Source organism: Ctenopharyngodon idella, chromosome 13 (assembly GCF_019924925.1).
Source record: "Ctenopharyngodon idella isolate HZGC_01 chromosome 13, HZGC01, whole genome shotgun sequence".
Taxonomy (NCBI): domain Eukaryota; kingdom Metazoa; phylum Chordata; class Actinopteri; order Cypriniformes; family Xenocyprididae; genus Ctenopharyngodon; species Ctenopharyngodon idella.
The window spans coordinates 20,729,446-20,745,804 of record NC_067232.1 but is presented as its reverse complement, the minus strand read 5'-3'; the positions used below and the strand labels follow the sequence as shown (position 1 = coordinate 20,745,804).

The 16,359-nt window shown below is 35.4% G+C and overlaps 1 protein-coding gene across 1 annotated transcript; it reads right to left on the bottom strand.

Annotated features, from left to right (window-relative positions):
- Nucleotides 1–1,169: 1,169 nt before the first annotated feature.
- Nucleotides 1,170–3,806, bottom strand: epcam (epithelial cell adhesion molecule). The gene is made up of 10 exons (XM_051916632.1): nucleotides 3,643–3,806; nucleotides 3,439–3,508; nucleotides 3,033–3,134; nucleotides 2,515–2,773; nucleotides 2,284–2,349; nucleotides 2,125–2,188; nucleotides 1,941–2,039; nucleotides 1,663–1,863; nucleotides 1,539–1,583; nucleotides 1,170–1,446 (listed from the first exon to the last, which is right to left on the bottom strand). The coding sequence occupies exons 2-10, from the start codon at nucleotides 3,494–3,496 to the stop codon at nucleotides 1,420–1,422; spliced, it is 921 nt and encodes a 306-aa protein (XP_051772592.1). The 5' UTR covers nucleotides 3,497–3,508; nucleotides 3,643–3,806; the 3' UTR covers nucleotides 1,170–1,419.
- Between the last annotated feature and the right edge of the window lie 12,553 nt (nucleotides 3,807–16,359).

Below are 16,359 nucleotides of genomic sequence, written 5' to 3'. Positions count from 1 at the left end.
TTCTTTGGACTTTTGCCACTTGTCATGCTGCAACCTCTTTCTTTGGCAAGGTGTTTGCTATTCTCGTACATATTTGTAACATGCCATTTCTACTAAGCAAGTGTGAGAAAGCTTTTTATTACTAATACATTGGTCATTCATTAATGTGCCTGTTAAAGCCTGACAGACTCTTCAACCAATGCAGAATTTGAGTAAACATGGCTTCCTGGTTCATGAGAGGAGGTTTTGGCCTTTGTTAGTCAGAAATTTGCATAAGTCATACCACAATGATACAGGAACTTTTTGTGCCCGAAACTTGAGCAACAGGTCTGACCAGTATTTCAAAAAGCTCAATGCACAACTCTCTCATGGGTTTAATTATTAGTCCTTCTCTGCAATCGAACGGTCACAGCAGCTTTGGGTTAATAAACAGCCCCTTTGTTCTAAATTCTGAAAGAAAATAACCCTTGTACAAATGCATATGTAAGGGGTCTACAATTAGACACTTCAGGCCATGTTATTTAAAACACTTGCATTATAAACCTTATAGTAAGTGCAGGCACTGCCAGTGGTAAACCTAATATATAGTAGTCAACATTTGAAGTGGATCAAAACCTTTCAAAGTTGTCTTAAAACCTTCTTCTTAGGACAACTTTGATTAACTTTTCTGATCCACTTCAAATGTTGACTACTGTATTTGGCTTCCACTACCATCTTCTAGTACTGTTCAAAAGTTCATTATGCTGCTTGATATTGCAAACTGGTATTTGGTATATGTATTGTAATTATAAAACACTGGTTCTACCATTCACTGTTATTCTTTTAGTGATTTACCAATAGCCTACGCACAAGTCTTGCAGTCACAGAAAGAGCACAAAATAGATATCTTTCCCAAATTAAACACCAGTGTCAAGTGTTCTCTAGAACCAGCACTATTAAACAAGTTGCCATGACTTAGAGATTTGAATAATGTTTACTTTTTTGATGAATCTCATGTGACAAACAGGTGCAGCTCAGCTTGCCCTGGGCTGAAAAGTACTATCAAATCATGTGGTCACCAAAAGAGAAAAAGATTGTGTAAGAACTGTCTTTACCAATACATAACTATATTTAAAGGGTTTTGATTTATGACATTTAGATTGTCATATGGCAGATAAGAATATGGTACATTTAAGAATAAATAAAAAGCATGACATTTAACAAATTTTATTAAAAACTCAAGTCACACAAACTGTACAATGTTAAAACGTTGATCCAATTGAAAATGAGCCCTCATTAAATAGCAAAATATAACAGTGACGCTTAAAAACTGTACTCAGCATGTAACAGACAATTTCCCCAATATATAAGTGTCACATGCAGTGTACACAACAGGTCTATGCATCAGCATGGGGCACATCCCAGTGTCAGATTCAAGTACATGGGACATCATTAATAGCTTTAAGACATGGTCTCCATCTCTCTGGCCTGCAAGAAGAGAAGGAAATGTGTTAAAAACAGAAGCTAGCTTCCTTTAGGGAAATACCACATTTTGGATAATGAAGTAAATGAGAACTAACCTGTGCTTTACTGTACTGGGCCTTCTGTCGCCGTGCAATGAAGAACTGAAATAAGAGGAACAGTTAGACAAGTATGCACGTTAAGGAAGGGGGGGGGGGGGACTCTATATACACACACACTTACCAGAACAAGAAGTCCAGCAAGCACAATCAAGCTGACCACCACAATGACAGCAATGATGCCACCAGTCAGCTTCTGCATGGTGAAGGTGGGTGCCTTTTCATCTACATAGTACACCAGAATATTCTCCATTGTCACATTTCCCCCAGCAACACTGACCTCAAATTTTTGTTTATCATCATGAAACAAGGGAAGAACTTTGACCTATGGAAGACATAAATTTCATACTAGTTACAAAACAAAACCAGGCATTAAAACTAAAAGATCATAATGAGTCTTACATCCTTCTCCAAGTAATAAGTCATGAGGGACAGGTCAGTAACACGGTCTTCCATCTTCTTTTTGACATCCACAACAATGATGCGGCCATCTTTGTCATACTGGGGATGAAAGTGGGGGGGGATTTGTTAGCTTCTGTACAACAAGCAGCCAAGTTGAGGGCTGGCATAACAGTAAATGTCTTACCTCAACCGTTTTCACAAATTCCTTGTCCAACTTGTAACGCTGCAGCAAAGCATTCTGAATCCCACTGCAAAAACAAATAAATTAACAAAAGACATTACAGAAGCAGAGCTTCATATTCCACATGGTCTAGCAAAACCCTAAAAACCCATTGTAACATACGTCTTCAATTTGTCAGCATCGAGAGGTACATCTGTTGCTTTATGCTTTAATTCCAGGCGAACCCAACTAGAAAAAAAAAAAAAAAAAAAAAAAACAACAACAACAGAATTGTCAGACCATCAAGTTGTGCTTCCTTCCACAAACAGTAGTACAATACAGACCACACCTCATACTGGGTGTGTCAGTCAGAAGTGTCCTGTTAACATTCTTTACTAATACAAGTGCACTCACTAGGTCTCCACAGGCTCACACTTGATGCTCTTATCTCCCTTGTCACTTCTACGTACACCGGCACTGTTGACACACCAGCACACATCAGTGTTGTTACACTGGACAGCCTTGAACTTCCCATCATTCTCACACTCTGGGTCATAGATGCCATCATTGTCCACAAAGGCGGTCTCTACTGGCTTCCCACCAATTGATCTTGTGCTCAAGTTTTTCTTGGCACGATACATTTCCGCTTTCATGAGGTAGCACTTGGGAACCACTGTGGGGAGGGAGAATAGAAAAACACAGCCTAATGAGAAATGATGATTAAAATCTTCTGGTTTGTCTCAGCTAGGTGGAGTTTCCAAAACCCATCTAAAAGCAGCCTGGGAAACTAGTTAAGTCAGCAAACCAGGCTAGGGTGTTTTTTTTTTTTTTTTTTTTTAAACAAACAGCCCAGGTTAGACACTTTAGTAGTGACATCAAAAACTACACAAAACAGTTAATCAAAATCAATTTAAGAGTATAAAGAAACTCACACTTAGTACAATCAAGCGGCTGCTGGATTTCATCAGTAAACTGAAGGGTGCACTGACAAGGGCTTCCATCGCATTTTGCCCATTTCATAGAGTTACAAATACCTGTTGGATTAAAATATATTTCGTGAAAAAAAAAAAAAAAAAAAAAATTATATATATATACACACACAGTTTGTTTAAACACTAAAGTTGTTGGTAGATTTAAAAATGTATAACCCGAGACAAGTAGAGTTTGCCCCTCCCCCATACTGAACCACACCCAGGATCTTTGTTTTGTTTGCCTTCCAACTACCAAGTTGTTAACAAGGACTAAACAATTTGTAACAATTTAATCCGCTTCATTCATTCATTTTCTGGTGTAGCCTACATTTAAAAGCCTTTTAAAATTTAAAACAAAATTACTTACATTGTGAAGCGACCACATCCACGAATACCACAACAAACAAGGCGATTAAAACCTTCATCGTGGGTAAGAACTGAAAAACAGAAACCAACAGTATCGGCGTTATAAATATACTCCGTACGAGGTACTGATGCGTAGGCCTATGTTAATACCCAGAATGCGCAATTTAACTAGTCTTTCACCACTAAAACGCTGAGGTCCTCTTACCAAAAAAGCTCTGATAAACTTGAAAAACCGAGCAAAATCCAACCAAAGAGAGTTAGTCCGCTTTCTGTAGACTCTTGAGCTTAATAAAGAATAGATCCAGTAGATATCCTCTCTATTCCCCGCCAAACGACTGTTCTAAACGCGCAACAGGTGGCAAATTATGTATACCTGTTTGAGTGAAGACGTCAGGTGTAAGTGGGCGGAATTAACTCTTAACAGACTCACCTTTTTTCCGCCCATGACCATATTTGGCCACTTGACGCATCGAGACTGAACGCAAAACTTCCTTTCTCCATTTTGGAAATGTAAAGCACCAACAAAGATTTTCGGTTGAAACTCGACACATGCAAACTCTGATACCTATCAGGTGAAACTGCAGCATTGCTGCAAGGTGTAGCCCATATGACAAAGGCTACCGGAGTGAAACAAACACAAGGTGACTAACAGACGTAAAGCAAAGCAAATTAATTTATATAATTTACAATAATCTCCTATTGAGCCTACATTTCATACAAAATTGTGATTTAAAATGCATAAGAGGGAGAGAGAAATATAAACATGTAGTAATATTGAGTTTTAAAATCATTTAAGAACATAAAATGAATGTTTAATAATAATAATAAATAAAAAAAAGATTCAAATGAATAAAAAATACTGTCACCAAATATTAAGAATAACTTAAATGTGTACATAAGAGCAAGAGAAAGTGGGGAGTATAACACAATCAGTTTAATTAATTAGAATTAAATAAGTTAGAAATTACTTAAGCTACTCTGGTGAAATCATTGTCATACATGACCATTATTACTCTCCTGAGGGTAATTATATATATATATATATTACAAGAAAAACTAATTTAAAGTTAAGAATGTAATTTTATTTCTTATGATTTGATTCGTGATCATTGTGGTTAATACATTTTGAATGATAGGACTGGTATCTAAATCAGCATATTCTCTAATGTGATATAATGTATAATACCCATACAAGCTTTTCATTTACATGTTAGCAAGGTAAAAATATGCCTGACCAGAAGAGGAGGGCTATAACCCACAAAGACAAATGGGACAATGTACAGTATAGACACTTTTGACAATTGTCCAACAAGTGACTAACATGCCCTCACACAGTTTATGTTTTTAGAATTATTAGGATGTTTTGTTTTGTCTTCAAATTATTATTGTTATTCAGTTTTACTTGGCTTTTTGAATGATAATGTTTACTGTATTGTTTATCCTTTTAATTAAAATGTTTAAAATTACAATGATTTAGGATGTTGGTGAAATGGAATGGCATAATAATTATTTATTTATTTATTTTTTAAAGTACACACTGAATTGCCACAAGTTCTCACAGCATTTAAAACATTTTTTTTCTTTTCCTTTTTTTTTTTTTTTTTTTTTTTTTTTTGATTAATGTAAACACTTGTCACGCCAATTAAATAGAATCTGAAAAAGGCAGGAATGACAATCACAACAAATATAACAGAGACACATACAGTACTGTTAACAGTCAGTATTGGGACATTCAGTGTTACAGGTAAAGTCATTAAAGGCATCAACACACACACTGTCTCTGTTTCTCAAAGAATATGGCGAAAACCAGGTGAACAAGTTTGGATAGAAGTGGCCCAACCCCCAACCACTACTTTCTAAGCATTTCGGGACATGTTCTGTATACTAGTGTTTAGATATTAAACTAAATTTTAAAGCAAATCTTTGGACACCAAATTTTGGATTGAGTCGAAAATATCATCTTTGTCATGTGTAGCCCACAGGTATCATGGCCTCTTGGGAAGCACAGCGCTGTCAAAGCTGAGAAATTTTTAAAATGGACACACCCTTCCATACTGGTACCTACAACAACAACAACGAAACTGACGTCATACTCTCAGTATGTAGCAGTATCTCAAACAACATCTCGTAGACAATTTCCTATCATATACATCTGGATCTGTGTTCGTCTTGTTCTTTGACTCTAAAATATGTTTATAAGTGTTTCATATGGTCATGTGGATCTGAAACCTTTTTTATATATAGCTATGGTTGTAAAACCTCTTAATGTAACAATATATAAGTCTAAACTAAACAAGGGCAATAATTTGTGAGTTTAAAGTTGCAGTTATCCTATTTATCACACTCTTTAAAAAAACATCTCAAGATGTCAGACACATTGGTCTGCATTGCTTGTCTCGAATGAAAATATGTAATAACTGAACGCATTTGAAAAATGTTTCTCTGTGTTATATATTTCTACATCTCCACTTGTTGGTGCTCTTATGTTTTTCCACAATAATACTCTTTCTGATATTTTTTGTCTACACCCTAAACTACATTTTCAAATGTCCAAAATTGCAGGACTAAGGTTTGACTGGATTCTGTAGCAACTATTAATGACAGACACTGCAGGTCTTTTTATTTTTTTTAATTTTTTTTTTAGTTATTTTTTTATTTTTTTATTTTATTTTTTTATTTTAGTTGTAAGCAATTATATTTTCCCCATTTTACCTCAATATATTCATTATATATACACATTTAAGCCTTATAAAAGGTCTCACCCATGAGAATAGAACCATCTCACTTGAATTAAATGAAGTGTTACTGAATAAAGCTGAATCATCTCTATAATTACTTATAGGTTTCTCAAACTTTATTAAACATTTAAATTATGTTTGCTCATATACAAAGTTTAAAAGCAATTATTTGTTACAGTTTCTATTTATTTATTTTTTTTTAAGTCAGCTTTCGTTGGAAATTTAACAGTATTATAAGCTATAAAATTTCTCAGCAGTTTCTCAAGTTAAAAGTTGTAAACAGTCCATGGAAACAATACTAATGCACTGAAAACATCTAACTATAGTTTCATTTTTTAAAAACCTTCTTGGTCTGAATAAATTTAGGCTTGTTTAGCAAGCAAAGCGCAAATAAAAAGACAATCTACTCACCTGGACTTCACAATGTCTAGAAATTAAGATGAAATCAACTCTCTTTTACACTTTCAAAAACTTTTTTTTTTTTTTATGAACACAGATGTTTACATTTAGATTGGTTGGCTGCAACTTCCTATAGCTGCACACAACACCACAAAGTGGTTTAAAAGTGCCAGATTAAAGATTATTTAAAATGCTTAACTAAACAGAAGCATGAGAAATGGGTTTACTTTGCCATTACCCTTTGTGTGAGAAATTAACCAAGAAGGTAAAAAAGTATAGTACAACATATTCCACCAGAAAAGCTCCCAAGCAGAAGTGGCCTTTGCAATTCGGAGGCCCGTTTCAAATAAACAGTTGGAGCCCCCCACCCCTCAATTAAAAAAAGCCAAAAACATTGTATGCAATGCGACTGCAACTTCTATATTAACTCTGTTATATTATCTTACTCTTAATAGTCTATTTATTAATGCTTTCTGTCTCTTTAACCAGAACTATTGTTACAATCATGACGGAAAATAAAAACAGCATTCAATCTTCGTCACTCTCTCAGCCCCTCAGCTAAAAAGAAGTCATTGAATCATTCAATCAAAAGATTAATTCAAAATTGTAAAGACACAACCCGTTCTCACTCCCGAGGCGTCAAAAATTGAAGCATGGTCAAGCGTCGCTTGGTATACGCCAAAGGTGCCCCTCGGCGTCACTCTATGGACGAACTGAGAACTCCATTGCTTTCAATAGGAAACCTTTAGCGTCAAAAACAGACGTGAATTTAAAATCACGCTGAAGAAGTCTCAAAAAACACACCGCGATATTTGGCATCAGTTCACGTGTGCCAGATGTTGGTAAGTGGTCGTTAATACGCTGTTCTAATGTTTGATATAATGTCTTTTCTGTTTGCTGATATTAATCAGATTAACGTTAGCTCCCTCATGTTCAGTCACTGCATTATATCTGTCACCTTCGCTGAGGTTTTGCTTTTCATTTCTTTCTAAATTAAAGCACCTTACTAAACTAGGGTGATTACACACTGTCACGTGACGTGCATAGACCTTCAATGAGTTAATCATATTCAGGTTCAAAGTAGTACAAGTGTAGTTTGTAGTAGAAGCACGGTAAAAACAACACTTACCATGCTTTTACCACAGTATTGGTAGTTTTAATGTAGTATTTGTTGTCAATACAGTGTAACCACAACACTTGCCATGCTTTTAATGCCTAATAATGTAAAAACCAAAAATTGTAATGTCAATCAGTACTTTTTTCCTATATATAATCCTATATATTAAAAATAATGATATTTTCTTTTCTCTTGCTTCAGCTGAAAATACCAAAAGGGCCTTTTGGAAATGAATGGAGGAGACAGAAAGCTGCAAAGGCAAATATTTGCAATGGTATGTATGTGTTGGTTTTAACCCTTTATCAAACATTTTATCAAGCATTTGTTAAATAGTCTCAAAGTCTTAAATTAAAATTAAAGTCAGTTCCTGTACATATTTATCACCATATTTGTAAATCAGTTGTGCCCCTTCTTGGACAGTCGGATGTCCCACACACTGTCAGAAAGTTTACATTAATTCCATGAATTCTTTAAAATGATTACAAATTGGGCCCAAAATGTTCCAATGATACATGATGTCTCTCTGCACCTCATAACCTACCTCTGTTTGCAAGAGTGGAAATGATCATTTGACTTGTCACATGACATCAGATATTCGATTATTTTGTCATAATCAGTTACACTGCTGATAATGTCCTGCTTGCATGTGAAACATGTTATTTTTTTCAAAAAATTATATGAATATAGCTTGCTATTAAAGACATACTTTTAATCATGGAAATGCCCACATATCAGTGAACTTATTACATAAATGCATTTAACATTTAATTGTGCAACACTCTTTACAGAAGGAAATCCTGCAGTTATGTGTAAACTCATAACATCATCAAGTGCTGTGCTGGGCACATTGGGCAACAAGTGTCCTCCAATGTATCCAATCTGTGGCCATGTTCTCCACAGCTTCCCATGGGACACCGACATTCTTCAGGTCTTCGTGAAACATCTGTCTCCACGTCTTCTTTGGTCTTCCCTGTCCCCTGCATTCTCCTGGTGGTGTCCACTTCATAACTGTGTTTGGGTGTTGTTGTTTGGGCATGCTTAGGATGTGTCCAGGGAGGTGCACCCTTTGCTTTGTCACAGTTTTTAAAAGTCTTCATGTGGACTCCTCATGATCTCTTTGAATTGTGCAGAACCAATATTGAAAATAGTAATTTATCTTTTTCCGTATTGTTGCCTTTATCAAAGAAGCATCAGTGCTCATCAGGAGTTTTGGTAAAGGACATATTCATTGCCATCCACTAGTTAGTCATGCAGCGACTTCATGATGCGATAGTCAAATATATATTTCTGCATGTGTTTATAGCAGGTGTTTGTCCAAACAATTGAAGATAGTAGGAGTGTTCAGGAAAATCTTTTGAAAACAATCAATATTTATGTAATTCTGTTTTGGTGCTGATAGAGTATTACAGAAATGACACACTTGACATACTGGACATTATTCTGTGAGTTTGTTACCTTTACATTTAGATGGACTTAAAAATGTCTTGCATTTTGCTTCATTAAACCTTTTATTACAGTGGTCACTATAGTAAATGTCCACCTTAACTACATCTATGGTTATGGTATCATTATATCACTACCTAGATAATGTAAATGTAATATACCCATGAATGTATTTTTTATAAGCATTTTATCGCTGAAAATATTTAACATTTATGATAGGCATTAACTATTTTAATTTGCCTTTCATTTAGTTACAGTAAAAGTGAACAATAATCACAAGGATATTGTATTAAAGTTGAGAATGCAAAATGTTATTTTTGTCCCTATTCTTTAAAGGGAAGAAACACATCTCATCTCTTGGTTTGTAAAAATAATACTTCATCATAGCGATTTTTTTTTTTTTTTTAAGTTATGTTTCACTATAATAGATTGCCTCTGTAACTGGATAATTTTTTTTTTCTTTTCTCGTAATTAACTGATTTTTATACTGTTGTGCAGTAGTTTGGGGACTACATTTGTCTTTAAACAGTTTGACATTAAATATTGGAATATGATTACAAAATTGAGTGCATTCATTATGCTTTTGTTACATTTACTTTTACATTTATTTACATTTATAATTCCAAGAGTTTAAATGGTGGAGAATGGTATAAATAAGTGATTAAATGTATACCTTTAATATACTATACATCTACTTTAAATGTTAGAAGCACTTTAGTAGATTTTAGTTAAAATACTGCAAAACTACACCTGCTGTAGTAGGTGTTGCTTAGAAAAAAAGTATCTCTTTCAAATATATTTATGCACCAGTTTAACTACACAAAGGAGTCTTTCGTTTTAAAATTTTATTATATTTAATTAGATTAATTACATATTTAAGGAATCTTTCCCTTAGCCGGAACCGAAGGAGATCTGTCGTCATTTACCATAAATGGACAAGTAAGTGTGACGTTTCTGTTCAGCTGGGTTGTCATTGGCTGTGACTTTATCTCAGAGCTCGCTGTGATTGGACTATCTTTTAACGCATATAAAACGGCGCTTTATCTTACAAAGTATGTTTTAGTGTGAATATTACTTTACTCATACATTAAGTTAACTATAAAGTATGTTGTGAGAAATTACTCCTTTACCGAGATCCCAACCCTAACCCTAGCATCTCTGCCCATTTCAATGAACTACAGCGCCATGTTTCCCGTTCCATTGATAGAATGACAGAGACATATGGGTAATGTAGTTTAAAACGTTTAGGAATTAAATGATAAATGTTAAATAAATAAGATCTTTAATGGACAACTCGATATCTAAATATGTTTATTGTGCAAACATTTATTACATATATGAGGGACAGGCTGAAATTTGATATTTTACTGTGAGCACTTTTAAAAAAACCTTTATGCCAGCTTTCCATGTATGTCTGAAAACTGTGCCCAACATTATTTAGTAAACATAGCATAAGCAGTTGTCCTGATGATTTTCTCTTTGATACACTAACCGGACTTTGAGTTACAGCCATTTGAATTGTGCATTTTTTTGCTCATCATTACTGGCCCCTCGGGGGTGGAAGGGCAGTAAAATCTACACAGATGTATTCTCCTCATCATGGATAACAAACTTTGTTGAATCACATTAAAATATTTGTAAATATTTGATGATATTTATTAAGTATTTGATCTTTTCCCCCGTTTTCTATTCTAACATCATGCTTGTATAGGTTTTGATGGATGTTGTGAGACCATCTGATGAAATATGGAAATATTTGAACGAAATGTTGTAATACAATAATAATAATAATAATAATAATTGATTGATTGATTGATTGATTGAATAGTAGTTGATTATTATTATTATTTATTTATTTTTTTTTGTATGAACACCAATAAATATAATGGATAAACCCGCAACAACTTGCCATTATCCAATTTCCAGTGTTGGCAGTAAACAAAAAACTATAAATGTACACTTCGCTATTACACAAATACAATGCACCATTCAGTAAAATAACAAAGAAACAGTGCCAAACTTTCATCTTCACCCCCTCTTCTTGCTCCTCACATGCCTGACATCAGTAATGTCCATGCTGTCATTTTTAATGCAGTAGTAGATGTACCAGAATGATCAACATGGATCATCTTCAGTTATGCTTGAAGTGTTTGTAGCAGTATAGCCCACTGCAGCCTTCACAACTTCACAAACCTTCCCTTTATTTCTCTGGAAACTGGCATACTTGTCACAACATGAAAGTATATGCAACGTTTTGTTCATTGTTGTCCCAAATATTATTAATCAGATCAAAAATATTTATGTCTTAAGTAAAAAAAATCATGATAATTATTTATATGTAGTTTTTTTAAATTATGAAATAAACTCATAAGAACACCCCGTTCACACCGTATTCACCATACTTTATTACACTTCATTGGAAGATACCGCATAACATTGAAAGTAGCATAAAGACAAATGAGATTGAAGATAAATACAGGTGCTGGTCATATAATTAGAATATCATCAAAAAGTTGATTTATTTCACTAATTCCATTCAAAAAGTGAAACATGTATATTATATTCATTCATTCATTACACACAGACTGATACATTTCAAATGTTTATTTCTTTTAATTTTGATGATTATAACTGACAACTAAGGAAAATCCCAAATTCAGTATCTCAGAAAATTAGAATATTGTGAAAAGGTTCAATATTGAAGACACCTGGTGCCACACTCTAATCAGCTAATTAACTCAAAACACCTGCAAAGGCCTTTAAATGGTCTCTCAGTCTAGTTCTGTAGGCTACACAATCATGGGGAAGACTGCTGACTTGACAGTTGTCCAAAAGACGACCATTGACACCTTGCACAAGGAGGGCAAGACACAAAAGGTCATTGCAAAATAGGCTGGCTGTTCACAGAGCTCTGTGTCCAAGCACATTAATAGAGAGGCGAAGGGAAGGAAAAGATGTGGTAGAAAAAAGTGTACAAGCAATAGGGATAACCGCACCCTGTAGAGGATTGTGAAACAAAACCCATTCAAAAATGTGGGGGAGATTCACAAAGAGTGGACTGCAGCTGGAGTCAGTGCTTCAAGAACCACTACGCACAGACATATGCAAGACATGGGTTTCAGCCACTCTTGAACAACAGACAGCGTCAGAAGCGTCTCGCCTGAGCTAAAGACAAAAAGGACTGGACTGCTGCTGAGTGGTCCAAAGTTATGTTCTCTGATGAAAGTAAATTTTGCATTTCCTTTGGAAATCAGGGTCCCAGAGTCTGGAGGAAGAGAGGAGAGGCACACAATCCACGTTGCTTGAGGTCCAGTGTAAAGTTTCCACAGTCAGTGATAGTTTGGGGTGCCATGTCATCTGCTGGTGTTGGTCCACTGTGTTTTCTGAGGTCCAAGGTCAACGCAGCCGTATACCAGGAAGTTTTAGAGCACTTCATGCTTCCTGCTGCTGACCAACTTTATGGAGATGCAGATTTCATTTTCCAACAGTGCCAAAGCTACCAGTACCTGGTTTAAGGACCATGGTATCCCTGTTCTTAATTGGCCAGCAAACTCGCCTGACCTTAACCCCATAGAAAATCTATGGGGTATTGTGAAGAGGAAGATGCGTTATGCCAGACCCAACAATGCAGAAGAGCTGAAGGCCACTATCAGAGCAACCTGGGCTCTTATAACACCTGAGCAGTGCCACAGACTGATCGACTCCATGCCACACCGCATTGCTGCAGTAATTCAGGCAAAAGGAGCCCCAACTAAGTATTGAGTGATGTACATGCTCATACTTTTCATGTTCATACTTTTCAGTTGGCCAAGATTTCTAAAAATCCTTTCTTTGTATTGGTCTTAAGTAATATTCTAATTTTCTGAGATACTGAATTTGGGATTTTCCTTAGTTGTCAGTTATAATCATCAAAATTAAAAGAAATAAACATTTGAAATATATCAGTCTGTGTGTAATGAATGAATATAATATACAAGTTTCACTTTTTGAATGGAATTAGTGAAATAAATCCACTTTTTGATGATATTCTAATTATATGACCAGCACCTGTATACAAATACCTCATTAAAATGTCTACAAATGTATAACACTAATCAGAGATTAGGTAATAGACACTTTAAACTTAATACTCAGGTAATAGTCATAGACACTTGTTCAATGATTTGCTGCTGGGGGGCGATCTCAGTGAATCCGCATGATTCATGGGATCACAGAGATCGCCCCCAGTGGTGAACCATTGACATTTTGAAACGTTTTGAAACAGTTATGATGTAACGAAGCCTCATTTCCTGAATTTACGTGACTTTGGCAGTTTGAAACACACTCCGAACCAATGATTTGAAACAAAAGATTCATAAAGGTTTCGAAGCTTCATGAAGCAGTGTTTTGAAATCGCCCATCACTAGCGATCCTCTTCACCCATCTTCAGTCTTCAGTCATCTGCCATCTGCTTCAGTCATCCAGTCCATCATCTCATCTGCAACAGATAAGACTGTCATTCTCTGCCAGTTCAACTACAGTTATCCAAGTATCAGTTACCTACCCGCTAACATCGCTTGTCTTCACAAATCTGTTCAATAAACCTGTTGTTTGGAAATGATCTGTGTTGCTGTGACAGACATTGATCAGCTTGTTCAAGTGTGTTTGATTAGGATTGGAGCTAAACTCTGCAGGACAGCGGCCCTCCAGGACCGACGCTGCCCATCCCTGCTTTAAAATGTAATTGTCTCCCCTTTTCACTTATCCCTATTAGCAGTGTTTACTAATGTTTCTAAAGCAGGTAAATACAGTTTTGTTATCTGTCAAAATGATGGAAAGCACTTTGAAATATTATCACTCAGTGCTAAAGTTAATGAATATTTTTGATTAAGGCAACATAAGTTACATAATATAGACAAATAATACTACCGTGATAATTAACACGTCCGTAATATTGCTGTGGAAATAATCAAGCTTTTGGGGTTATTCATGGTTTGTTGTAGTAATTTGTTAATGTATTTACACTTTTAAATTTAATTTTAATATTTGAAGGTTGAAGGGTGAGTAGAATAATATCACTTCATTATCATCAGTTAAAAAAAACTTATTGCATTAATTGAGTGAACCTTTCACTCATTGTTTAGTTTAACAGAAGTTACTCCCATAATTCACACAAAGCATCATGGGGCTTAGGAAAAGGGTGGATATTATGTGGGTCCAAACCACAATGCATTTGTATCATAAACCTCTGTTGCATGGTAACTACGATGGCGGAGACTTGCATCTGCTGCGAATATACTGCACATGTTCTAAAAAATTGTGGGAGCCCATTTCTGCTGAAGGCGAGCAGAAATGAGCAAACGTTCACTCTGCTTTCAGTGTGTCAGTCAAGCTTGTCAGGAAAGTCAGTCAACCACAAATGCACAGTTTTATCGAATTCGTCATCAATAGCAGTTCACTTCCGCAGTTTGGTATGATTGCATTCATATCAGCAGAGAACCATACCAGAGTTCACATGAACTGTACCCCAGACCCTTTTAGGTGAATTCGGGTACAGTTTGCGAGCGCGCACCCAAGTTCGGAAAAGAGCGTTCACATCATCCAAACTAACTGAACTCTGACGTCAATCGAACCCAAAGACAAAAACCAAAAGCACCCTAACAGAATTCCCTTCTATCTTGTGCAAAACACATAAAATAACACTTCAGTTCAAAATTTACTCTGCTTATATTGTAATTTTTTTTTTCTTTTAAATGCATTGAACTTTCACTTATATTTAAGATAATTCATTTAGTAAATCTGACAGGCTTTACAGTACATTGCTGTATTTTTCACAGTAATTTTACAGTAAACTACTTGCAGTGTTTAAAAAAAAAGAGTTGGTGACAAACAAAGAGTTGGTGACAAACATTGGCTGCGTTCAGAACCGCATACTTTTCTACTATATAGTAGGCGAAGGAATAAGTATGTCAGAATCCTTAGTATTCATTAAAGCGTAGACGAGAATTACCTGTGTGATGTTCTATTTCTCGCAAGATTTGGACGTGCATATACTTAAAGTGTGTTCAAATGTGGCTACTTACCTACTATATAGTAGAAGAAAACAGGACATGAAAGGAGTAGTACATTCGAAACCTTAGTATTCATAAAAGAGTAGGCGAGAAGTTCCCGGATGGCCTACTGCTCCCACCCAGATTCTGAAGCACTCATCGTCGGATACTTTCCTATCCCAGCCATCCCAGGAGGCCACGGGAGAGGATACATCATAATCAAACACGGAGGAGAAAAGCGACGCGGGTGTTTTCATATGTAAGTAAACACGGTTCCTTGTGTTAAAATCGCATTTGATGAACAACTGTAGAGTAAAGTGTTGAAGGTGTAAAGACGCTAGACGGTATAGTAGTGTTGTAGTACATTTTGAAGGTCTTGGTCTCGGCCGCATTTGGTCTCAGACTTGTCTTGGTCTCAGACTAAAAGGACTTTATTTCAAGACTAGTCAAGACCACAACTGCGGGGATATCGCTAAATTGCTGTTGTATTGTCTGCTTTCTTTGTTAATCTCATTAATTTGATTGGATTTAAAACTTCCTGCTTCAAATGCAATCAATAACTTATTTCTATTTTACTGTTGTGCCGGGTCAGAAATCAACAAGAGATTGTGTCAAATGTCACCAAAATTAATACAAATGGCCACAAAATTCAAGATATGATTGCAAAAAAGTACTTGTATAAGATCTTGATATTTATATTATAACACATGATATACATAGCAATTAAGCAATATCAATAGAAAGAGGGCTGTTTTTTTTTTTTTTTTTACAAACATGAGCACAATTGCAAATGTAAATTTTTATTTATTTATTTTTTTTACAAATGTTCAATAAACAAAATTTTATTTTTAAAACATTAATCTCAACATTATTTATGCAGTTGTAATTGTATCAATTCAGATGCAACTTCTGTTCTACCTCTGCAGTGTAAAGATGAACTTTGTTGTTAGTGAATTTCAGCTGATTGGTAACAGCTCTGTATAGTGCCTTATTATTCTAATTGTAATTATTAAAACAAAAAAAAAAAGATATTTCTCAGGCAGTAAATGTGGATCAAATGAATTTGAGGAGTGCTTGTCTGGTCTTGGTCTTGTCTTGGTCTCCACACACTCTGGTCTTGGTCTCGACTTGGTCTCGGTTTAGGTGGTCTTGACTACAACACTACAGTATAGTATAGTTGTGATTTTGCTGTAAAA